General features: G+C 36.8%; 1 protein-coding gene across 8 annotated transcripts in view; it reads left to right on the forward strand.

Moving 5' to 3' along the window:
* Positions 1-27,358, forward strand: part of NPAS3 (neuronal PAS domain protein 3) — a 610,089-nt gene that overhangs the window by 83,088 nt on the left and 499,643 nt on the right. For 5 of the 8 annotated variants that reach the window (XM_027726870.2, XM_039386541.1, XM_039386534.1 and 2 more), the window contains exon 2: positions 3,014-3,103. The exons of the other annotated variants lie outside the window; for them this stretch is intronic. In XM_027726870.2, the coding sequence (XP_027582671.1) occupies positions 3,014-3,103 (90 nt within the window). The remainder of the gene's footprint in view (positions 1-3,013; positions 3,104-27,358) is intronic. 8 annotated transcript variants of the gene reach the window in all.

Consider the following 27,358-nt stretch of genomic DNA (forward strand, 5'->3'; position numbering starts at 1 on the left):
CACTGCTCTGGGTGGTAGTTAGAAACCCAGTGTGCACTTTGAAATGTATTCCACGGTGTCTCAGGACTGTTTGCTTTTTCAGGTTAGGCACAATAGGCCCCATTCTGTGCTAGTTTGGGTGCCATGCAATCTTGATGAAGTCAGTGAGATTTCAAGAGATATACATTGATGTCTCGTTTAGCTCAGTGTTTTGGGAGTTGATATTATTTTTATTTTTATTATTTTTTTTTCTGTTGCACCAGAGGGTAAGTGAATGACAGTTAAATAATTCTTTAAAGAAAATTATTAGTGAGCATTGGGTAAGGGCTGCGTTGGAAAAAGTTCACGGCATCTTGATTCCTGAAGTGGAATCTAGCTCTATGCAGTGCAAAGGAAGGCTTCTTTCCCTCACACTATGACCCATAGTAGCTGTTACATTGTTTATAGAGCCTTATATATTGCATGAAAAACAAACATAACAACAGCCCCCTCCCTTCTCCTTCCTTCCTGCCCTCCCCCCTCCCCTCCCCCCTTCATGCTCCCCACCCTCCAAAAGAAAGTTCCAACCTGATTATGGCTAGATGTAAAGTAGGACTGTGGGCAGTCCAAAACACTGATCTGGGCTTGAATCACAGAATGGTTGAGGTTGGAAGGGACCTCTTGTCCAACCCCTCTGGGTTGGAGAAGCAGAGTTACCTGGAACTGGTTGTGTAGGTTCATGTCCAGGTAGTCCGTGACTGTCTCCATGGGCAGAGACTCCATAACCTCTCTGGGCAACCTGTTCCAGTGCTCTGTCATCCTTGCGGTAAAAAAGTGTTTCCTGACGTTCAGATGGAACTTCCTGTGTTTCAGTTTTTCTGTCATCTGAAAAACCAGCAAAAAAGAAACCAATCAAACAAAAGCTGGCTAACAAGTATTCTTCATTATCTTGGTACAGTGAATAAGTGAATACCTATTTCATCATAAGGATGTTCAAACTCACATCTTTCACTTCCCAGAAGAATACCACAACTACTTCAGAATAAAGGTTTTTTGGAGTGAGCCCTATTCTATTGCACTTGTTTAACTACTCAAGTAATAGCAATAATCAGTAATAACTCTTAATACAACATGCTCTCACTGTCTCCTTTCTTTCATCCAAAAAATCCTGATTTTTTAGTTTTGTTTTTTTTTTTCTTCAAAGTGCTTTTTTTTAGCAGGAGGACATAACATGCCCCTTGCTTTAGAATAGTTGTTATCAAGGACTCTGTGGTAACCTCTGGAGCTGTGGCAGATGTATGTTTGAATATCCTCTGGCTCAGAGGCATAGTTGTCCTGAGAACCTAGTTCTCCCATGTCTTTGCTGAAGCCGTGTAGAAACAGGCTTGTCTTCTAGTCTTTTTTCACAAAAAAGCCCCAACAAAACCAAACCAAAACAAAATAACAACAAAAAAGGTCAGAGGAAATTGAAGCTGGAGCATGGGTCAGTCAGTGTGATGGTGCACTAAAGATTTTGGGGCTTGAATTCTTTTTGATGTAGGCATTCCTGGGTGACCCAATGTGAAGGGTTTGTGTCTCTCAGGCACACACCACATAGAAGATACTCTCCCTCATCTCTTATACTAGCTTGCATGACTCCCAGCTTGTGTTGCAAATCCCATTTTAAGATACTTAGCTTTCCTAGTACACTATATATGGTGGTTAGACATCTAACTTAAAGGCCCTGGATATCACAATGAATAAATGTCTCTGATAATATCTTAATTAGTGAATGCAGGAATATCCCAGGATTTGGGGGTGTTTGATCTGGCCTTCCTCACAGAGCTGTCTCCTCCTTTTGTATGTTGGGTCCCATGGGGCACTTGACACACTGTGTAGGTGCAGTCTTATAAAGGAAGGTCCTCAGTTTCCACAGTAGATAACTTTCCATTTTCTCATAAAGCTTGTTGCTCTATAATGACACTAATTTTCTTCTCAAACCTGCAGTCTCAAATTACTGTTGAAACAAATACATGATTTTAAAAAAAACAAGATTAGCTTAGAGCTATGTAGATGTTAATATTGTAAAAATAATGGCAACAAAACATAATTCTCTATTGACAAGAGTATTTATTTTTAAACAAAATCACAGCCTAAAATTCTAAATTTGAAAAATGTGTAAAATTTCTCAAATAATTTACCCTTACTTCAGTGAACTACCATTATATTACAAGGGGAAAAGGTATTAATTTGTTTAAGATACAAAAGCATCTAAAATGTGTTTTTATTCCAGAGAAGAGGGAGGTAAAAAAAAAATAAAAAAATAAAAAAAATTGGTGGGTACTGTTTTGTGTGCAATTCTCAAGTATATTTTAAAAACAACATTGAATTTTTATAGCCAAATTATATTTTCTGCTAACAGGGAGCTGAGGAGGGATGAATAATAGAATGATTGACAAATCTTTTAGGGCCTGATTTTACAAGATGCTGCACACCTCCTGATTGCTGCCAATCACTTTCATTTTCTTTCAGTCAATCCGAGAACATATGGCATTATTCAGATGGTGCTGAGCACCTTCAATCACAGTTCTCATAATACCACAACATCCTCATTCTGTGCAAATGTGAGAATTGCTGTTGACATTTTAAATTGGAGGGTTATTTGGTCTTTGTCTGGACAAACTCCCAACTGACATAAATGGATGTTCTGCCTGAGAAAGGATTGGAACAGTAAACAATAAATAATCAATTTTATAAGCATGATTGTATAGATACAAACTACGTGAAGTATCAATTTGATTTATAAAATTCCATACCTCTTCCACTTTTATTTGATGGCGGAAAAAATACTATTCTTGTGGAGAACTGAAGTTTAGTTTACTCTCAGTGCAAATTTTGAAAATTGGAAATTGCGGGTGTTATGTGCACAAGGCAGTTGATTTAAAGAGATCAGAAAGGTGTTTAATTTAAAAACAAAATTTAAAAAAAATTCATTTCAACATACTGATTTGTCCTGCATTACAGTTACCTGTAGAGATCCTCTAGTCATGTCTATCTGTTTTTGATGCCTCTACAGAATAACTGTCCAGCATCCTCTGCCCAACCAATCAGAATGTAGGAAAATCTACCGATATGACGGAATCTACTGTGAATCTACCTACCAGAAGTATGTTGATATCTGTGTGAGTCTTGCCTCTAGCTCGTGCATTTAGTGCTCGTGCTCTCCTGCTATTCAGAAATTACACGTGTGTTGAAACCTTACACTTCTACTTGTGTGCAAAACCTCTAAACAGGGACGGAATTATGTTGTTTAATTCTTTGGGATTGTGCTCTAAAACCTAAAAAGCAAATAAAAACTAAGATTTACTAAATCTCCTAGGTATGCTTCTGTACAGTGCAATAAACAAGAGTGTACATGCTAGAAAATCTAGGCAGAATGTATTGCACAGGTGCTTCACATCTTAGGGATTTGAAAGGTGTGTTATGTATAAATTAGCTGTCACTTTTTTTCAGTCATGTAATGGAATGATGAGTTGTAATTTGCATAATCCTTTAAGAAGTCAAATTATACTGTCATGTAGCAGACTTAACATGCTAGCTAGGATTTCATAGCTTTGCAGCTAATTAGTATGTACCTTACAGGACAGTTAAATTGAAGTTGAGTCCTCTTTCTTTGCAGTCATTTGCCTTTGTCCATTGCCATAACAGAACCCGCTTTTGTGTGTAACTCAAGATCGTTACTGGTGCTTCTGACAAAAATGCTATTGCTGTGGGCAGGCAAATGCAAAGTGCTTGACTTCTGTTAGTTTTGCAAGCAGTGATATTTCTATTTTGCTGTAATAAGGATTTAATAATTATTTCTACATAGAATTGAAAAGTATATATTTCACAGGTATATTGTAGATTATTTTGTATTAATATGTTGCAAATGCATTATGAATTCTCTGTTTTCTCACTGGATTTTGAAACTGCTTTCAGTCACTTAGTGTTTCCTTTTCATGCTCCAGCTACATTCATGTTTTGTATACTAGTGTTACCATTATCATTCTCTGTATAACATTTCATTTTTCAATAACCCCTTAACTTCTAAAAATCAGTTGTATTTTGCATTGCACCAAAATATTTCTGTGGCAAGACAGTCATACTCATTAAAATTTTTAAATCATATTCTTTCATCCCTCCTTTTTATTCTATAACCTGCTGCTTGTTTCCTGAATCTTTTCTTTTAGTAATAGGTACAACCACATCAGTAAAAGCTGTTACTTCGCTTAAATGAAGACTATCGTTTTGGTTTACAGAAGTGAGAGGAAAAGAGAAATCTAGATTTATCAAAATAATTGCAGCATCAGTGTAACTTGGTGAGCCAAAATGAAAATCTGACCTCTTGGCTTTTTTTGTGAATGGCTACTTTTGGTGTGAGATGTGATTTATTCCTGATTTACATCGACTTATAAATACTTCCTGGACTTTTTGAATTTTTGATGGCTTTTCCCTTCTATTTCTCTAAATAATGGCAATGTTCAGGGTAACTGAAGCAATCTGCATCTAGTATGATTTTAAATCTCACCACAGAACTTCATTTCAGTGGTTTTACTTCTCTTGTAACTTCAGTTCAGTAAGCATAAAAGTGTATTCATTTGTTTAAACAGAATATGAAACAGATTTGTTGTGCAGTATTTATATCAGTTTTTAAAACAACTTCAAGATTTTGAAACTTTGTGGAAATAAGAAAACTTGGCACAGTTTGTCCTAAGTGTAAATACAGTGATGGCTTCACTCTGAACACTGCGACATAGTTGATTCTCTTAATTTTTATTTTTCTTTTAGTTAGGTAGAATTTATAGTCAGTATCATTAAAAACAACTAGCTTTGCTGCCCACAAAATGAAATAGTGGATGTTCCTTTACAAGTAGGTGTACAACTGCAAATAAATATTGGCTAAATAGCTTTTTTTAAAAAAAAAAGAAAGGAAAAGCAGAATCCAAAAATCAGACTGGTGATGCAACAGTGTTGATTTTGACATATGTTTTGTCATTCCTGAAATGTGAATTATGAAGTAGTATAACCCCGTTCACCTTGCTTCCAAAAAGCATGGATTATTTTGGAAGCTAACTGCTTTCCGAAAAGTCTTGCTGCAGAAGATATAGACTACTTTTTGATTTGTGAAATTTTCTCTTGGTACTTCTTCCATGTTACTCAAACTCTCTTTCTGCCTTCTTCCCAGTGGATGCTTTTGGTACTTTTTTGCCATAGTAATTTATTTCCAAAGATGTAACAAGAAGTTACTGAAAATTTCTCACTAGTCAAGACCAAAAAAATCAAGCTATTTTCATGACATGTTTAAAGCTTTTACTCTAATGCTACAAGACATGTGAACATTTGGTACTAGATGTTTATATGCATCTCACATGCAGGCTCAGTCTCTCCACTGATTAGTTTGGGAAAGGGAGAATGGATGTACAAAGGCCACCAGGTGTCAAGAGAAAGGGCTGTGTGACTCTCCATTTTCTTGGCTGGACACAAAGCAGCAAACTACTTATTCTGAGAGCTAAAAGAATTTTAAGGACTGGCCATACAGAACAGGACAAGATGGAGAATCATGAATTTTGGAGCTAGACTGTTTTTTCTCTAACTCTTTTTAAAATTAAAAAAAGTATTATGCAGAGAACCTACTCTGGATTTATGCTTAAGCATGTACCTAGTAAAGGTATTTTGGGTAAAGCTACTTAGCCGTTGAAATGGAGATACTCTGATCCTTTCTGTAAAAATTAGAAAGGATCATACCATCATCTTCTATTCCAAAAATACTTTTCAGAAAACATTTGGGGAAATAACATTTTTAGGCAAGACTTAGTGCTAGTAAACACCGAAATAAGATTGTAAGAGTTCCTAAAAGTATAGATTAGTAAATATGTTATAGTACTATTAAAAAAAAATGCAAAATACTTTTACACAAGTTTCTGAGGAACTAGACTAATTTTTATGCTAGGTAATGCATATAAAATTAGCAATATAATAAAAATTCCAATACAGATTTCGCTAGAGTCTTTATGATCCTTTATGATCCTTTTGCAATTGAGCCTCATAGCTGCTGCTAGATACCTCGCTTGGAATGGAGCGGAATATACAGTTTCAAAAGTTGTTGACAGAAGAGCAGATTCCTCCCCCCTCTGTTGTTCCTCACCTCATCATGGGTCTACAGGTTTTTTAGGTCACTACATATGTAAACATGCTTTTTAAAAAGCTCTAAATAATTGCAAATAGTTTCTCTGTTCACTGGTGGTAGGGACTGATATACCAAGCATTCTTAAAAGATTTTACCATTGTGTTTTTTGAAGTAAATGGCATGTCTTGAACTATGGAGGTAAAACCAGAGGCCTGGAATACAGATGTCCACCAACTCCTGAATATTTCTCCTTTTCTTTTCCAGTACCCATAGCTGTATCAAGGCGTGTCCAGGCTCTTCTTTTTTGATGTCGAAAAAATTGGCAACAAAAAGAAGTATTTCCTGTTCAGTTCTTACTACTTCACTATAACCAAACTGCCAAGGTTTTTCCCTCTTGCTCAGGTTGAAAATCCTTTTTTCTGCTTGCTCAAACACCTATGGTTTGCACTCTTGTTCGCTTTTACGGAGTGTCAAACAGTGAACAAAGCATGGGTAGATGATCTCCAGAGACAGTTGAAGAGGAGCGCAGCTCCCTGCCCATGCTCTCGTTTTATTTGTTGCTAAATTACAAGGAACAATGGCATGTGAAGAAAAGGGGGTTTTTGCTTGTCTACAGGGAGTCTTTATTATATACAGGCAGAGGATATCTCAGGGCTTTTTTTGTTCTCAGCCTGGAAGTAACTTAGTAAAGTGACCTTTCAGGGTATCACCTGGGTCTTGAAGGGAAATTCTTGGTTTGGTGGCTGTTGTGTGCTATCTCTTAAACAAGGGTGGAAGAATCATCTCTTCCTTGCTTCTTCCTCTCCATATTAAGCAGAATTAAAGGTCATGTCTTTCTTCAGGAGAATAGGGAAGAGTTCTAGAGGAAGCTATTTCTTCTGAAATCAAGAGCATGGAACAAATATGTAAGGAAAACACCTAGCTCATTTAAATCACAAAATTACCACTATGATCTTATTAGCCCTTTTCTTTTCTTGGCAAGTTAGTGAAATGAGCATGGAACAGAAGGCTCATTGATTTCAGTCTAAGAAGTGGAGAAATTTTTCCTGGAAGGTGTAGCTTGGTCATATACGCACTGTCATCCTAAGCCTGTAAATGCTCTAAGCATCCAAACTTGACAGACCAGAGTAAGCTCCTCTCAGATTCTATGTTGAATCATACTCATAAATATTTGTACAACTAGGAAAAGGAGGCACAAGGCTAAACCATTTGATTCAGCCTCTAAGTCTTAAATTTAAATTTGTTTATTTATAAAATGGATATAACAAGGCCAGAATTGGTTTGTATACATGAGACATCTAATGGCCCTATTAGACAATATAAATGAGAATCATGGCTAGGCTTCGTGAATGAAGATTTGGGAAAGGCTCTGTCCACATTTGTTACAAGCACGCTGGTGGCTAATAGAGCCAGTGCGAGATAGACATGTCTGATTGCAAAAGGCACAACAGAAGGACTCCTTAGGAGGTATATTCTGCAAGGCACAGTTCTTTCTGCGTTGTCTTTTCTCCTCGAAAGTGATCCTGCGTGCGTTCTCAAAGGAAGCAGCAGCGTTATAGATGGTGTGTCTCCAGGCCTCCTGATTGGAGGCCAGAGTAGACCAGTTATGTTGATCAATATGGCCAAGGCTGAGATGTTGTTTCAGGGAGTCCTTGTATCTTCTCTTCAGGGCTCCTCTCTTGCAGCAGCCAGTGGCAAGTTCACCATAAAGCAAGATCTTAGGGAGGTGGTGGTCCTTCATCCTGGAGACGTGCCCTGCCCAACGCAGCTGTGTTCTCATCAACATGGCCTCAATACTTGTGACTGCTGCTTGTTCTAGAACAGATCTATTTGTCACATAATCTGACCATTCGATGTTTAGGATTGTACGGAGACAGCGCTGATGGAAGCGTTCTAGGAGATGCAGATGGTGGCGGTAAATGAGCCATGATTCGGAACCATATAAGAGAGTAGACAGCACAATGGCTTTGTAAACACTGACCTTGGTACTTTTCTTCAAGTGTTTATTACGCCATACTCTTTTGTGGAGTTTTCCGAAGGCACTATATGCCTTTGCTAACCTGTTGTCTATCTCTCCGTCAATCTTACCGTCCGAGGTGATGAGGCTACCTAGGTAATTAAACTGCTGGACTGATTTGAGCTCTGATTGGCCAATGGTGATATGGGGATGATGGAAGACTTCCTGAGGTGCAGGTTGATAGAGAACTTCTGTCTTCTTTAAGTCGACTTCCAGCCCAAAGAGCTCATGAGAATATAAACTTTTAATGTACCAAATAGCTCTCCTGGGCTTTCTAGTAAGGGAATTCAACCAGATAAGTAATATGGGAAGATGGTTTCTTGAAGTGATCTGCAGTGTCCATCACCACCTTAACGTTGTCAAAGCAGTAAAAAACCTGCAGAAGAGGAGCTAGCGGTTCCAAATGGAGAGTCACCACCTTGTGAAAGTGGGTTAAAACTCCCAACTGGCCCCTTGGCAGCTGGGCCTGCTGATTCAGGTCAGTATAGTCACTTAAGCAGCACAGAGAAGTTGATGATGGCTGAGAAGTCATTATTTTTCTCCATCTTCTTGTGTCTTAGTTGTGATGCTGCACATACATTACCTTAGAGAGATGTAAGACTTCAGACTTTTTGTTTGTGCATTCTGACTCATCTGATACCATATAACTGAGAAAAAGATACGCTAATCTCAAATAATTATTTTGGCTCCAGGAAAAGCAATATAGCATTTAGGACAACAGGGCTATCGTTCAGGCTAATGCTGTAAGGTACACAAGTATTTTTTCCAACAATGACTTCAGCATCCCATGTTTAGAGTTTAACCTAAGAGAGAACATACTGAAAAGCTGCTGTTTAGTTCGCTCTACTCTAGTAAAACAGTAAGGAGAGGCTGCATCTTCTTGCACAGTTGATCTCCTATTGCAGTAGTTCCCTCACTTCACAGCTTGATTTTACTTCTCACAATGTGAATTTAAGAGGTGTATTTGAAGATGATTCTACGCATCTCCTCTTCATGAATTTTACCTCCTAGAAAATATTGAAAGCTAATAATTCATTCTCTATCAGCAAATGGCAGAGAAACCACTGCTATACTCATGCAATGGGCCCTTTAACATAAGTCAACTGATTCTTACAGCCTCAGTATGAGGTTGCCTGTCAAAACTTTATCACTGTTAACACTGTCTATGTTTGCTCTTACCTTTGTGTAGCATTGAGCATATCTGTGGGTTCTCTGTGCTGAGGTGTTTGAGAGGTCTCCTGCAGGAGGAAGAAAAAGGAGTCATTAACCAAACTTAAAACACATTCAAAAGTGAGCCAGCGTCTCCATTACGCGAATGACGAGTGGGCTTTCTCTAGGTGAGAAATGAGATTAGCTGTGCCACTTTAAAATGATTAATGATCACTGGCTAGCATTAAGTTGAACATCTAATCCTTGGCTGATTGAAGCATTTGAGAGAACAGCACTCAAAAAATATCACTTTTTAGTAACAGAAATTTTGTCATATTTTGATTATGATGCAGTTAGATGTTGCACTGGCTTTAAAATTTTGCTTTGAGATTAATGGAATGTAGCTTGAATAGACAATAGTTGTGATTCGTATATGTCACCTGAAAATTTTCTTCCACTGAATAGTAAAGAGCCATATTTATGTTTACAAAATACTGTTCAGTCTATAGTTGGTAAAAATTTTGAAAAGTTACTTAAGCTTTGCAGTATCTAATTGTAATACATATTCTGAGTCAAATCCCGAAGTGAATTTGGTATTGGTCAACTGACCAATTAGGCCTTTATCTTTGTTAAACTGTCTGGGTCTTCAGGTCCCTTAACCACACCCTTTCAATAGGATATTAGTCACAGTTTGCTAACTACCTGTTAAGACAAAATTTTTTTATATTCTACTGAAATTTCTTTTGCGTTTCTTTCTCATTTTAGATGTGGAGGGTTCTTTTTGTGTTGTTTGTTTCATGAAGTCTTTTTTTTGTGGTGCGCTTTTGTTTTTTATTTCACAAGTGATATTACTGGTTTCAGAAGTGGAAAGATCAATTCAGATTATTTGTGACTGAGCTATTCTCTGTATTCACCAAGGTTTCATTTTTCCCATGCTCCTCCAGTAACTTGCTGCTTTGCACAAATACAGAAGCATTAATACCAAGTATATAAAAAATACTACTTGGGAAAACAGTGGGCAGTTCATTTGGCTTACTAGCAGTTGAAATGATCATTCCACAACTTGGGGAAAGGAGAAATAATTATCCCCCACGTATAAGGGGCTAGCTAGATACCTGCTATAAAGCTCACATAAGTAACATGAGTTGCAGTAATAAAGCTATCCTGGAACATTTTAAGTATGCTTTTGAAAGATAGAGTTCACACTCATTGCCATCTTTTGCTTTAAAAGATCAATGTAAGACACTAACACAGTCCTGTGTCTTCTGGTTCTTTTTAGAAAGCAGTTGCTGATTATAAGAACTTCAGGTGAAGAAAATCCTGCCTCTCTTTAGAAGAACTGTACTTACTATTAGTTAAAACAGTTACCTTATTTTCAGCCTGAATTTTTCTAACTTTTATATAGCAGAAAAATGTGAAAACCAGCATTAAGAAGCTGAAAAGTCCACCTTTAATATTCATGATACTTCTCATTTCCCCTCACCCTCCCATTTAAATATTTGTAGATGGTAAACTAGTGATCATTTACCCTTCTTTTTGACACGGGTTTCTTGTTCTTAGCAGGTCAAGTTTTCAAAAATTTGAATGCTTCTTGTAGCTGTTTAAGTCTTCCTATTTTGAATACTAATATAGTCCACTAGTTGCTCCTGTGGGAATGCTGGGGGATCACAGATATAAACTAGAACCATGTTGTTACATGCTGTTTGAAACAGAAAGATTCACTGTCTCAACATTGGTAGTGATTTATATAACCCTTTCCTATTGCTACTCGGTGTTTACTTCCTTGTACATCAAAGGATCTTTTTCACTGCTCTAGCCAGGGTATTGCACTGTAGGCTAATATTAATTTGGTTATCCACCACCATCCATATGCCTCTTCCTAGATTATTAGATTGTCTTTGTTTGGAATCTGTGCTTTTAGTTATGAGATAGACAGCTTTGTGCTCAGCTGTGTTAAAACACATCTTATTCAGGTGAACCCAGGCTGCCATGCAATCTGTGGAGCTGACAACTCCCTGGTATTTACCATTTTATTATCTTTTGTGTCATCTGCAAATTTTACTGGGAAGGATTTTATGTTTTCTTTCATATCACTGATTTATTCTCCTGCACAGGTACTCTGTAGGGAATAAAGGGCTCAAGGAGTTCTTTCCCTGCACGGAGTACTTGGGGTAGATCTAATCCATATATCAGAGCTGCTGGTCATAATGTCTGGGAGCAGATTAGGGCTGCCGGCACTGATGAGTTGCAACCAAGCAGGGGCAGTGAGTCATGAGCACACTCTTTACTTGCAGCAATGCGAGATGGCTGCAGCCTTTCTTTAAAGCAATGCAAAGCTTGTTTTGCATAGCGATGTTGTTGAAATACGAAGACAATTCTCCCTTGAAAATATATGTTTTTAGTGATGGCTACTAGTGAATTCCCTTTATTTATTTATTTTTTTTAAAACTGTTTCTGGAAACAAAGCTATATTTTGAAAAAAGTTAGCAAATTTAGTGAGTGTTTTTATCCAAAGAGAAGGGCAAAGTGATGGGTTTTGGAAACTCTAAAGTAATTCATATTAGTTTTCTTCCCTAATGAATTATTTTTAAATTCTTTTCAAAGTGATGCTTTTATTTAGAACTAAATGTCCTTTTCAGATGACTAGAAGAGTAAATGATGAAGTCATCAAGCATAAGGATTTACTGAATATAAGTTTACAGTTAACTAGAAATGAACCTTTCTGATAACATTTTGTTCCTCATTTTTCCTCCACTTCCCAAAAGGATTTCTTTAAGCAAACCTCAAAATTGTGCTCTAAAGATATTTTTTCTTTATTTGGCTACTCAGCAGCCCTGTGCAGTGCTATTTCTTGCTTAAGTTTAAGGCTTAAGTTATGTTATTTAGCAATCTAGGGATTCTTTTACCTAGCCATAGGGCTTCATGACGCAAAAGCTCCACAACTCTCGTTTCACATCCAAATGCAGCAATATCACTAAACTTTGAACTTAATTATGATGAAACAATTGACTTTTTGCTAAAATTCCTTTATGATGGTGATACCTGTAGTCAGTTTAAAGTATTCATACTCATTTTCTTTCCCTGTAACACAAATAGCGCTCCAGTTAAAACATGCAAATATTTAGCAAAGTCTACATCACCTCAAACTGGTATACAGAAAACAAGACTTGCATTGCATTGTGTAAAATTTTTGTTGCTTTTGTTGTACAACAATTTGTCAGGTGTTTATGGTCTTAAAATTTCCATGTTCGTGTTCACATGTGCATATCTGCACATACGTAGAACACACACTTTTGAAAAGAAAGAAAATTCAATAACTTTAGGGAAAGTTATTCAATACCTTTAGGGAAAAAGAATGAAAGTGTAAAACATACTTCTACGTGAGTGCAATAAGAAGGTGACAAATTTTCATAGTTTTAGGCATGAAGTGATCCTGTGTTGTTGTTCCAAAACATCCCCCCCAAAACCCCAAAAAGACCCACAAAAAAAAAAGTCCCAAAACAACAAAGAACAACAAAATTGCAGTACGATATGAACTAAAAAGTGTATAGTTAAGGTTTTCCCTTAATTTCGGATAAATAGGGAGTAAATTTCTCATGGATACCAAACAAAAAATTTGGCCAATAAGAAGGAAAGACACAGTCTGTCACACTTCAAAGTTTTCTGCTCATTGAGTAACAAAAGATTCATGAAAGTAGATGCCTTTGCCTGTTATAGATGCACTGAACTTTGTCGTACAGTTTCATAAGTGATGTTGGGTCTGTGCCATCTCTGAGATTGCAGTCTGTGATGCAGAGTAGTTTAAGATGCTGTATCATGTACCATTTAATCAGGCTGCACTACTTAGAGTATGTGTTGTGTACTGGGAATAATTTGTGTGTAAAGTCTTTCCAGCTGCATCTATATAAAAGGTGAAATTCCCCTACCTCCACACGAAAGTCAGTTAAATGGACTGTGGGGAATGGAACAGCAGTTGAATGAATTAATTTCATGTAGCTGTCCGTAGCTAGCTGTGACACTGCAGTGTGTTTCCTCCACAGCTGACTTGCAGCCTGTACATATCTTTTTTGCAGGTCTTGGGCTGCTGAATTTCTATGCACTTATCAATTGTTTCCTTGCCTAGAAGTGTCCTGTGTAGTTTTCCACCCTCTTGCTAAATTCCAGTGACTAATTTATGTGCCTGGGGCAGTAGCTCCACAAGCCTTGTGACTGCAGTGGACTCCACTAATTATTATTATTACCTTTGTTATCTCTAAGGTCATTTCAGTGCTAGGACAGGGAATGTTAGCACTGTCCCCTTCTTCTGCATATCCTTTCATGTAAGCTACTCTACATCCTGCTTCATGTGGCTGGGAGACAGGGCTGTTGTGCAGTTCCCCTTCCCCCTGTGGAAAATCAACCATTTCTGAGAGTACTCTCTGCTGGCAATTCTCAGTGATGAACAAATAGATGGTTCAGGCACAGGCAGGCATTGCAAAGATTTTCAAGCTGTAAAACAGTTTGTGTAACCAGTCACACTGCAAGGTGCCATGAGTTTGGCAGCCTGGTAGTCCTAGGGCTGTCTGGAAGCATCACAAGGTTGCAGATACTCTCTGCACTCGGCTGTGCACTAGGCAGTCTGTTACCTGTGTAGTTGGTGACCAATAGTGATCAATGTATTGATCAGAAGTTACTTTGGCATAGCATGTACCATTGCTTTGTCTAGCAGTATTTTCTTTGTCTCAAGAATGCTGCCATGCTCTGCATTTTGAGCTGAATGTTATATTAAAAAGGACATTCATATTTTGCTAACTTGGCAAATTTAATTGAATGAGTTTTGTTATTCAGTAGGGATAGAAAATGATCAAAATATTTAGAGGGAAATACTGAGCTAAGATTAAGAGCAGAATACAAGCCAGGTCTATGGTATATTTTGGTATAGCTTTGTCAATTCAAGCTATTTAAGTGGCGTAGTATCCCACTTGGACAAACTTTTGTAGTATCCCATTTTCTGCATCAGCAGAAAGCTGTATAGCATACTATTTCACTTGTAAAACTGTAATTTTACTGATATTGTTTGTTTTGCTAATAAGTGATGATTTTCCTGTATGAGTCCAAAGTGGACTTTTGCTGATATAGCTGATTACATGCTCAGTACTTTGCCACAGTGGTGTACCAAGATTGCTTTATTGGCAAAATGCTCCTAATGCAGACCTCATCTGATTTTAGTAATTCACTTTTCTTGGTTTCAAAGGTCAACAAAATAAGACTCCTATTGTAGAATTGAAAGGAACGTTAGTTGATCCACGACTCTGTAGTGAATAATCACTGGGATAAAGAGACTCAAGAGCTGTACTGCATTTAAAAATCAATTCTATTTTTCATAATATAATTAAGTTTTTTGTCATTTCATTCTTGTTGTAGACTTGAATTAAGGGTGAAAAACCTAATGTTCTGAGTTGATTCACATATTTGATATATTTTACTTATTTCACTTTTGATCTCAATAGAATCCTCTGATTTACCTGATTGTGACAGTGCTAAATCCCACATGGTCGAACATTTTTGCCTTGAAATCAAATGATGTAAACAAAAACTTTCCAAAAGTATTCTGAGCTTTTTTACCCCTCCAAAAATCTCTCAACCAAAATTGCAGTGAAAGGCCTGGTGATCATAATCTAGTCAGGCACAATGACTTGCTGCGTGCTTTGGGTAACACCTAGAACTTATTTCTAAGAGTGAATTTTATGGTTGTCATAGCAGGAGGCCTTCTTGCTTCCAGGGGTAGCAGCATGCTTTTAGAATTGCTGCATTGCTGCTTGATTACTGGTGATGGTTGTGTTACATGCTGGACCCAGCGTGACTGAGAAAGGCAGTTCTGATTCATATTGCTCTGGGGAACATCAGGAATGTATCCAGACCATGCATCAGCATCAGTGGTGACTGTAGCATTAAAATTGCTAGAAAAGGCATGGAATCAGATAATCATCCATAAAAGAGTACTACTGAATGGCTATGAAGTTCACAGCTGGTAGATTTGTATCTTATGGTGTCATGGTACTGTGTAACAGGTAAAAGCTGTTAAGTTTACTAAACAGATTAAGGCAACTTCACTAGATAGGGTTTTTCCATTGTTGGTGTTGGCTTATTTTTACCTTAACTCCTCACTAAATGTGCATTCACTTTTTGTGAGATGTCGAAAGACAAGCCGATCAACTGCTCCAGGTCTAGGTTGTATTGCGAAAGTTAAACTGCAATCTAGTTATTGACATTGTCACTAAATGAAATTAAATATATTCCAAAATCTAGAAAATTACATTACCTTTTCTGATTTTTGTACACTCCAAATTTTTCAATTTTTCTTGCTTAGATACTTTGATGCATTCCAGCAGCAATGCCTACTTCACAAGAATAAAACTAGTCCAAGCAATTAACTACTCATCCTTCCCCCCTAGTTTATATCAGATACCATCTATTTTTGGTTGAAACCAAAAGAATTCTTAAGAATTCATAAGAAAGGTGATCAAATACCATATTATACAGACATTTAGATATTTTTTATATGGGAGTTGGCTGACTCTTCAATGCATTGGCTTTTATTAAAATAAGTCCCCTTTTCCTCAGGAAAATTTAAGGAGGTGGAGACCTTCTCTGAGCTTCAGGCCTTGTAGAGCTTCCTGAGCTGAGTAGTTTTTGAAGGATAGTTAACACTGGCCATACAGCTCTTGCAAGCATCTAAGTACAGGGACTTGGCATGGCAGCAGTATGTTCATGGTTGCAAGTGAGAGTTTTGTTGTTTTCTTTCTCTTTCTACTGGAAAACACCAGAGTTCTGATGTGTGTGGTCTCACTCCTGGCTGCCTATGAACACTTCTTATCTGTGTGCTGTTAGGGTGTTAGCAATAAACTGGAGTGTAGCAGGAATTGCTGTTAAACGTCAGGCTCTGCAGAGGGAAAGTAGGGCTTTTGCAAGGGCTCCTCTGCTCTGAGAGTTGCTGCTCTGCGTGTTCCAAGTGCACTTGCTCTAAAGGCAAGTACAGCTTTCTCTAAAGGTAAGACTTACATGTTTACAGATACAGATTTGAGAAGATATTGGTGATTTGGTAAAATAGATTAAAATTCATTTTGGTATGTAACTTCTTCTAGATTAACATTTGTATATTGTTTTAACTTTTTCCATGTGCTTATCTAAGGCTAGTTTGTAAATCTCAAAGTAAAAAGTTAAGTGCTTACTGATGGTCATCATCATCATACCCCTCCTATTTGTACCCACAATACCATATTTGTGACTTTGTACTCTGACTTGCTTTGATGACTCTTATGTGTAGATATTTTTGATTGACAAGTAACTAAATTCAGTTTGGATGACCAAATCCAATGTATGCCCTTTATTGTTACATTTAAGCAAAATTTTACATCTGCATTAGAAAGAAAAATGTAATTTGAGTTGACACAGGTGTTGCATATTGCATGAAGGTAGCAAGATGACATTAAGAATAGAACATTATTTTATTTTAGGACAAATGCAGTAGTAACTATAAACCAGCATTAACTATTTCCTCCCCCATTTTATGTTTATGTTTTGATACTGAAATTCTTCCCACCACTACCTTATATTATTATTTATTCACTACTATCCCTATAGCTTCCTCTGTCACTGCTTGTACTCACTGTTTCTTAACCTCCAGCCCTAGAAAGATGGGTACATTCTTTGTTGTGGCAGGGATGCCAGCACTCTGTAGAGCTTTCGGGAGTGCTTGGGTAGGTAAACCAGTGCCTGATACTGGTTTTAATGTGCCCATCGCTTCCAAAGATGTTTCCCCTGGCCTGAGGCTTGTGTTTGGAAGACCACATGGCACTGCAAACAGTGTCTGACAGGGAAAAACAGGTAAATATAACAAAGCAGGGAGGTAATTGGGGAACTGTACTGCATAATTTGATTATGGTTTCAGGTGCAAGGGACTCAAAAAATACTAGTTAAAACATATATACTGGTGTTACAATGCTTATTATACAGTAGTGAACAATTCTCTCAATAAACATGAAAATTTAGGTCAGAGCTGTAATTTGGCATACTGGTGAAAACAAATATTTCAGTAGAATGAACTGTCATACTCTCTTTTTGGCATGTGTTTTTTTCAGTGGTGTATCTGAAAGCAGATTTAGATGTGAAAATCGTGCTGCTTGTTTCTCCTTGTTCTAGCCACATGAAAACAACTCTTGATTTTATATGTGTATATGTATGGCATAGTTTTCTCAAAACGTATTCTGCTATGTGATATCAATTTTTGTGAGTGCACAGTGTGTTTTTTTTTCTGATCTTTTTTTAAACTCCTCTGAGCATGTCCCCACCATCTTCCAAGAACTGTTAAGACAAAAGTCTGAATACCTTGAATAATTTTCTTTTTTTCTTTCCTTTTTTTTTTTTCCATTTAAAGTCTGCTATGTCCATAAAACCCAACAATCTCCTTTTTGTCTCACTAGTAGTTCTTGAAAACGAGAAGTGGTTTGACAGAAGTTGTTTTCTTCCAAAGCGCTGGTCACACTTCTACTTTTTAGTTACTGTCAGATTAATTGGGTGGCTTTTCCAGAAATTCTTTTTCCAGAGGAAAGACTGTCAGAGGAAGATTGGATTTAATACAAATTAAATAAGATCTACCTTCCTTGAGATGCATAGATCTTTATTAGATAGTTAAAGTTAATAGAAAATACTATTTCAGTTGCCATAATGCTGGCCTCTCATTTGCCTTGTGCCTTGCATAGTTACTAATTCCTGAGTGCATAAAATCCTATCTCTCTTTTCCTAGCTATTTGTCATAATACAGTTAAAATAAGATTGTATAAAATATCTATAGCATGTGAATCAAAAAATATTTGTCATTCAAGGCAGTTCACTGTAATTTAAAATTTCAGTGTAAATAATTAGGTATATAGGATGATTAACCTCTGCATATGTGGTTCACGTGAGGGGATGGATCATGATAAGAGTCTGTAGCTTCCCCTAAGTAGCAAATTCCACTTGCAGACATACATGTGTTTGGTTATCACACTGCTGTGCACATGTATATGTATTCATGGGCACACAAATATATACGACAGAAAAGTTAAATCATTCCCATTTGATTCATAGCATGCCTATAGGAAGAGTGCTTAGAACAGTAGAAAAAAAGGGCACCTGTTAAATCTGAGTCTTTAAAACTCTTTAAAACTGTAGGGCCAGAGGCACTGGCTTGGACTTGGGAGGGATGAATGGATAACATGCTTACTGAGACAAATGAAACTTATATAAGGTGCAGGAACAGGGTCCTGGTTAGCTGAAAGTCAGCTGAGGCAGAAGAAAGGTGGAAGAAAAGAATAGCACAAGCAGAGGGTGACTGCTGCAGTGGTGAGGGGACAGAGGCAGATGTGGAGAGTTCTGCAGTCCTCAGAGGGCACTGCTTGCCCTCTCACAGCCATTCTCATGGGTGATGGGGAAACTGGAGAGCTGTATTGTCCACAGCCTTATGTGCTAGCAAAAGTAAAGGGTACTTTGGAACACAAGGAAAAATCTGTATATCTTTTGATTCAACTTCTGTGTGTACTGAAAGGGATGAGGTCAAAAACACAGGGGTTCATGCTCTGACAGCTTGAAAACAAGGCTGGCATTGTCTTGCAGAAATATAGTAGTCTGTTGTGGAGGGGGAACCAGGAAAGTCCATGCCTACTCATTGTGCCAGTGAAATCATGAAAGACAATGATACAGTTTCCACGGACTAGAGGAGGCTTAAAAGCTTCTGGATATAGTGAAACTCAAACACCATAGCTAGATGAATGGAAAGGAGCCTTCCACAGCTGCTATGGTGTTATGTATCAGATGGAAGATCTGTTATGTGCCAGCTTACTGTTTAGATTTTACAGGTTGGTCAGATGTACTGAAGATGTGCTGACTGCAGTTGTAACATTTCTGGAAAACAAAACTAGGCCTCTGAGTTCCATATCCATTCAGAAATCACTTATGGAGAGATTTAACCACTCAGTGAAAATAGCTAATTGCATTCTCAGTTGCAGTGCCAATCAGGACACAGCAGATGAACACTTGGTTAAAAGACTTCAGTTCCCCTTCCATAATAACAAGTGAAACACTATTTTGTTGATTCTCTGGGTTTTTGGGAGTTTTTGCTGGGGTTTTTTCAGGAGTTCTTTTGAATGAAGAAAAGTTTCCTTCTTATGCAGTGCAGTTTTATCCCTTCCCTGGACAGAAAAAATGTAGGTATTTGAATGGCAAAAATGTTCAAATCTGACCCAAGACTACCACTTGCTGTTATTAGTCAGTTTTAAATGGTAAGCTTACCTATGTTTACTGCTGAATGGTTGTGGCTGGTTTTTGATTATATGTGTCAGGATTTTGTCAAAACTCCATTGTCTGGTTGGGGGCTAAAATCAATTAATGATCTTTAAAACCAGGATATTTGATTGATTAAAATTTGGACTATTAGAAACACAAAGGCAGGGAAAAGAGCTTTTTGTGACTTCAGAATTTGGATCCCACGTACTCCAGTATACTGGAACATGTAGAGAGTTTTCAGATCTAGAAGGTGGATTTGCTTCCTTTCCATTCAAACATTTTAGGAAAGCATGATGGAATTTTTTTCTGTTTTTATTTATGTTGTGTTTCTAGACTTCCATTTTAATGTCATCCCTATTGTATCATTAGTGTTCTTTCATTCTTTTGTCTCAGAAACGTGTCCTGGACATGCTTTTATCTCTCCTTACTACTGCGTGTAAACCTTGTACAACTTCACCACTGTGGCACAGCTAGGGCTCTTTTTCCTTGCTTAAGCCTACCGCAGTCTCTCTGGCCTCACCGTCAATCACCAGCTGGATGCTGAGACGAATTTTTTATAGCAGCTTCTGTCAGTAAAGAGAAAATATTTTGAAAAATACAGTCTAAAAGCTGAATGTCAGCCTGCTGAGTGGCCTGGTTAAACAGGAGAATTGCCTTTGCCAAGTTGCTTTTTTTTTTTTTTTTGATTTAGCTTTTTCCCTCATTTAAAAAGACCTCCAAAATATTGATTTGGGGTCTAGCCCAAATAAACAAAATAAGACTTTCTTGGCAAGGACTCCTAATTGACTAGCTTACTAAAATTTTTAAACATCCCCACGATCGTTTCTGTCTCCACTTTTCTGGTGTCCATAACATGGAAGTTTTCAGTCTGTTCTGGGAGTAGCACAGAACCTATATACTTCAGTAGCTCGGTTGAATCCCCTGTTCTGTTTTCTTTTTCAGCGAAGACCAAATGACTGTAAAATTCTTTGTTTCTGATGTTTAAAATCCTATAGCAAGCATTACTCTGCCTCTGTAGGAAGTATTCCAGAAGAGATTCTGGATGTCCTAACAATTGTATTTAGTCTTTGTGACAGAGCAAAACACACTCAAAAGATTTAGATAGGCAAGATGCTACATATTTTTTTAAAACCATTTTGAAAAAGGATGGTGGGAGCACATGGCATAATGCATAGTAAATCTGGTATTAGAAAGCTGCAAACCCTTGTTGAGAAGTTGCATTGGTCTCTTGAGCCAGAGAATATTGCTGTCCTACAGATATTTTGTTGGAAACTGCATTGAGAATTACAGCCTATTTGTTAGTTGATAAATAAAGATTAGAATAATCTACTAGGCTATATTATAGTGCTTGTTAACAATATTTACTTTCCTAAATTGATTCAGTATAAACCTCGCTATGGCTTTACCTCATTTCTGGAAGACATATAGATAATGTTACGGTACTTATACAAAGTTTTGCATGCCACTGAAAACCTGCTGTATTTCCTTAGTTGAATTGTGTGGCAGGATTATATTAACATAGATTTTGGAATAGTTGAGCTCCCATAGGGTATGGTGTGTGGTTGATATGACATGACTTGCCTTCAACAGTTGTTTTAACAAGACATCCTTCATATAAAATATACCAAGCTGAAAGACATAACTGAGTGAGTTAAATAAGAAACACTGGTGGCAAAATTCTTCACTTTCATCTTTATCTGATTAATTCAAGGCTGAGTGTTACAGAGAAAGTATTTTTAACCTAGCATAGTATTTGATATGTTTATTTAAAGAAAACTGAACAAACCCAGAAAACATAAAACCTCACCCCCCAAAAAACCCTTTTATATTATTTAATACAAGATCATTTTTAATAAATTTTTAAACTAATTGCAAATATATGTGCATTTACTCTAGTCAAAACTCATACTGCTTAAAATATCTTCTCACTCCTCCTAAAAACTGCTTTAATAATACATTAATTAACACTTCTGAAGTACTTGGCATATTTAACACAGGATAATTTACAGTTCCTAATATTTTAAACTGTGTATTAAAAAGCCTAGCATTAGCAAATAGAAAATACGCTATATGTGAATATAGCATTAAATGCTAAACATATAATTTACATGTAGCTCGGTCTTTAATTTATTAAAAATAGATATACTTTAATGCCTTGATAATACAGCTGATGTTGTATGAATTACTTCTAACATTTTCAAATTCCTGCTTATGGTTTATTTTTTTAACAGGACTGTGAAGAGACTCAGTATCTGTTAATACCAATAATTAACTTGGGTTATATAAACAATTTCAGATTTATGGCAAAATATTGTATTTTGATTTTTGTCTATTTTCTCCTTGCACAGAACTTTTAGTATTGACTGAAAAATATTCAGCCAATTTAATACCTGAAATATTGTACTTGCATCAAAAAGCTTTGACTGACCATGTATTTGAGAACAGATTTCAAATATAGACAGCTTTTAACTGTCTCTTGACTTTATGCTGTAGGAAAAGCTTACTATATGAGGATACTAAATAGCTTGAGGGTTTGGTAATGGGATGTGGAGACCTTCACCTTAGGTCACTAGTTTGAATGCAGCCCAGGTGGGTGGAAACTAAAACCCATTATCATCTGATGGCTCCTGGATGGCCTGTGTGAAATGAGTTGGTGGTCCCAGGCAACTTCCTATGAGAAAGACAATAGTATTGCAGAATCAGCATCACAGTTCTTGCAGATTGGGACCCTTGCTGGAACTCCGTGTAGAAAAATCGGTGTCTGGAGTGTGTTTGGGTACTGAATTTCTTTCTGCACCTCAAGTGGTTTGGGTAGATCAGACAAGAAGCATAATTGTGTAACAGAATATAGAAACCATTCGCACTCACTGGCTTGTAAGTTCACTTCCAGACCTGTTTAGCTATGTTTTGGTCCCTCTATCATTGCTTACAAGATAGTTCAGAGAAATGCTGCATGCTCCCTATTTATAAGTAGAAAGTCTCAGCAAAATACCCAAACAAAACCACCAGAGAAACTTTTACATTTGTTAGCCTCTCCAGACTTTGTGCTATAATTCTGTTTCCATTTTCCTAGTTGACTTTCCAGCTAAATGGTCAAATCCCTTGACTTTTCTGCCTGTAGTTTTGCCACCAGTCTCCAGTTGTTTTACTGATCCTTGGAAAGTAATACGTGTTATGTTATTGTCAGCGGCAGTGAAAAACTCTTAGTTGTACTTACTGTAGAAATTCAGTGCTCAAAATTTAATTGTTGTCAGAAATGGCAAAACTTACTGTTTTCCAACCCCAGAGAATTCATCTCTTCTTACAGCTCCTATTTATAGTGGCTTCTGTGTCTGTCTTGAACATAGTCCTGGTTAGCTAATGAAGCTCACTCGGTTGGGTAAATGCAGCCTCATCAGGTGCTCTCTCGTTTTTTTTTGCTCAGGAAATGGAAGGTGTCTTCCTTCTGTTCTTAGAGTCTTCTGAACATCCAGCCTGTGGCATTACTGGCCCCCATTACTACTGCACCCCCCAAATCAAAAACTAATTGGTGTCTTTAATACATGGGCCAAGTATCACAGTTTTAATAAAAGCATCCACAAAGCTTGCGTATTGTGCAAGATAAGATGCTAACCACTTTGAATAGCATTCTGTTAAAACATTGTGCTGTAAACGAAATTGCAGGAGGCTTGAACTGAATATTAACTTTTCAACACTAATGGGGAAAAAATTGGATTAATTTGTTTTATAGCAATCCTTATTAGCTAAATTTCTAAATAGTGGCATATATCTAGCCTGGTAGATAGTCATAGGGGTTTTTGTTATTTTTTTGGATGAAATAAAACCAGTTACATTTGAGAAAAGGAACTCTGATAGTTTTCAATATTATCTATTAATTCTAAATTAAATGCTTGTATGTGTTTACCACTGTGGCTTTGGTTTTTGGCATGGATAGTTCCCATTTGTATTTTACAGAAATCTTTCTATCAATTTGCTTTTTCCTACCATGTCTTTTCTAAACACATAAACCTAGTGCTGTAACTGTGGATGATGATCTAGGGACTGCAGGAGTTAGACAAGTCACAGCAGAGGTTTGTAACTTCTTTTAATTTGCTAATCCATGCATGGAACAACATTTCCAGCATTACCCAGAGATTAAGCCCCAGGGCCAAGGGCAGGGCCTCAATTTTAGTTTGCTAGTGATAGGCATACTGTGGTTAGAACTAGGTCTCTGCTGTGGACAATACCAAGCCTTTTCAATTTAAATTTCAATAACAGTAGCAAAATTAACATGGAGAACATGAATTAAAAAAACCTCAGTACTCTGTCTTTGCATTCAGTCATTTCCCTGGATAAAGTTTATACTGTAATATTGGAGATCAAAAAATTGTTACTTTTTTCAAAAATGAAAAGAAATATAGATGTTAATTTAATACAAAATATTTATTTCTTAGGGTGTGATTATTAATGAAGAACAAAAAAGATTATGATTTTTGTGTAGACGATTACAATAATGTTTAACAATGTAATAAGTACTGCATTTCAATGCAAATATTTGATAGATTTTTGTTTACTCTGATGATTAACTGGTAATTCATTCACATTAAGTTGGTGGTTTTTAATGTAGGTCACAGGAGTGGTAACCACTTTATTTGTTGATAGTAAATTTCAGAGAGTAGAAAGATTTTTGGAGATTTAGATCCAAAATATGACATTATTTTATTTAAAAAGTGGACATTAGTTTATTAGAATACATCATTAAACCTCTTAAAACTGGAGAAAACATACAGTATCATTCAGGTGTTGGGGTTTTTTTCTTAATTGTCTTCCATTTTAATTATTTTGTTTATTTGTTTTTGAAGGAATATATATATATATATGCGCATAGGTTTTTCTGAGTTCAGAACTTTCAAATGGAACTCTTGCATTAATTTCTATGAGCTGTGGAAGCAGTGCAAAGCTCAGACTAAATGCAAATAGAAGAGCCATCTTTAATCACTGCTTTTAGTAGTTACTGGAATAACATATTATGTGGTCATCTATTAGTGCTGTACATATTATGAATATCATTGTGCAGTTAATTTCCCTCCTGGTAAATTCCCTCCAATCCCAGTTTTTAAGAAGGTAGTAAAAATATTGCAATGCACTTAACCAAAAGGATGTTGCAGTAGTATCTGCATCTGGATATATTATGGAGTGATAGTGAGTCTCCAGAAGCTTAACTAGTAGGAAAGGCAAATAGGAGATCAGATTAATGCATCTGAGAAGTCTTGAGTTGTTCTGTAGAAATACTGCATTTCAGGACACATTGTTTGCCTTACCAAAGTGTAACTTCTCTTTAAGATGAAGGTCCTAGTCCTGCACATTATATATACATATGAGTCCAGTTTTTTTGCTATGAGTACTGTACATAGAAAGCTTGCAGAATCTGACAGGATGTAGATTTTGTATTAGTTACTTAGGCATAACTCCTGTAGTGAGATAGAGGTAGGTATGGCATGCTTTTGCTACTGATGGAGTCTTCCCCTTCGTAGAGGCTGTCCTGTTACACCCACATCCTAAGAAATTTAGGGCATTAAGCTCATGTGTGTGGTTGGTTTATTTCCTGTCCTTTTCGTTTGAGAAGAATGATTGCAGATTTCCTTGTGGGCATCTTTAACATCTTTGTTAATTGTAAACCAGCACAGATTGTTATTCTTAGTAGGTACTGAACTAGTGGAGGCTCGTGGCAAATGGTCCGTGTCACCAAACTACCTTGTATCGCTTCTTAACTGTCAGTGCATTACAAAATGGCCATTCAGAAAGGGTATGTTGGAAGCTGTAAATCTCAATCCTTTGTCCACTCAGATTTTTTCTTAGAGAATATAGTTCCCTAGGATTATTATAAATATCCTATATCGTATAAAATAACAATTTTCATTAAGCATAGAACAAAAAGATGTTTTTCATAATCTTCAATAAGCAGTCATATTTTTAATTGCAAATAGAACTCAATCTTTAACAGGCCTCTGATATTGGGGCAAGTGTTATCTTAGGTCATAGAAAATATAAGGCAATGAGATACCTAAATTGGTTTTATTCACTGGCATCAATATACATGCTATTGCATGCTGCAGTTATCATTCTCTTTATCTATTTTTAAGGAGCCTAGAGTAAATACCTGAAGTTCAAAAAAACCCCAGTGTTTATAGACATTAGATTTTCCGTATGACTGTCTCACTATTTTGGGAGTAGAATAGCATTAAACAGTGAAGCAACTCTGGAGTGTTCAAAGGAAGAATTATTTAAATAACTTTTCATGCCAACTGAAGAGAGCTCCGTGTTAGTTTGTTGCATTAGTTGGGTGTTAAAGCCTCTCTGACCACTTCATGATTATAAAGTCATACTTATAATAAATAATTTTTAGGTCAGACTCAGTTGAGACCATAATAAAATTTGTTTCCTTGCTTTTAATGTTTGAAAGGTAGTAGTGCAGCATGTGTGTGGTCTGAGTTTTTTGCAGACGTGATCTGCATTTAATCTGGGAAAATTAATTCCCAAAGCTGCTGGCAGGCAGCATGTACTTGTTAATTATTCAGGTGGATGACAAATGCAGAGCAGAGGTTCTCGCAAAGACAAAGTTTGTATGATGCATGTTTAGTAACTGATAGGCTTGACATTCTGTGGTGTCTTACTCAGTGCTAATCCTAATAAGCTGCCTGATGAGATGAACGCCTATCCTCCTGTCCTTTAGAGAGAGAAAACAGAGATTTGAAAGAACTTCATTATAGCAATAAATCCCATACTTTCTGTTATTCCCAGTGAAAAGAGATCTTGTCCAGATGAATAACACACACAAAGAGAAAAAAGTGAGAATAGTAGTGTAATACAGAGTATTGAAATGAATAGAAATGAATATTGTAAATGCCTCTACTGTAAAAGCAGCTGCAGTTTAACTTTATCGGTAGGCCAAGTTTATGCAGGTTAATGCTCTTCAAATTCTTTGGCATTATTCTACAAATGATACAATCCTGTGGATGTATGATTTCACTAAGATTTGCAAGTTGCCAGGGAAGTATTGTATTTTCTGTAGTTGTATTCCTTCTCTCCGTTTTTTTGGTAACAAAGTGCTGTGATGTGAGTATTCCATCAGTCAGTTGCACTAGACAAGGCCAGGGGCCAAAATTACTCATGGACACTGGAAGCATTAATAACCAGGAGGCTGCCACTGCAAATGGGTCCTGCATTTTGCCAAATGCTTTTATTCTCTGTTGATTTCTCATGGCTTCTTTCACTCCTTTTGTATTTTTTATTAGAGTAGAATGATAACAGATCTAACTGCTCTACTCCATTGCAGAGCACACAGCACCAATCCTGAGTGACGCTTCTTAAGATATTCTAGAACATAATGACCAAAGCTGCATCTTTTCTCTGTTCACGGCTCTCTTCCATATGACAGCTTTTCTTTGTGCCTAATTGAAAAAATAAAAACTGAGCTTTACTGGCACTTTTCTGTAAACTATATGTACAAGAAAATCAGTTTCAAATACTGTAGCTTTTATACAAAAAGAAAATTTTCTACTGTGTCACTTTTTTAAGAAAAATTAGGGTACAAGATGTTGATGGAAGATTCGTGTATTCTATACTTCTGTGAAACTTATTTCTGTTTGTCTTATCAACTGCATTTAAACATTTCCTCTACTCAACTGAATATGAGGCTGGGGGAGAAGAGTCACTAGTTTTGTGTGAAGGTGTCAGTACTTAGCTTCTCTCGTATACTCCCCCTTCTGAGTGTGTGCATGTGGTGGGGGAGAGCAGGGTACTGTAGG

The sequence above is a fragment of the Pipra filicauda genome, unplaced genomic scaffold, assembly GCF_003945595.2.
Source record: "Pipra filicauda isolate LSUMZ 115617 unplaced genomic scaffold, ASM394559v2 scaffold11_size5308982_pilon, whole genome shotgun sequence".
NCBI lineage: Eukaryota > Metazoa > Chordata > Aves > Passeriformes > Pipridae > Pipra > Pipra filicauda.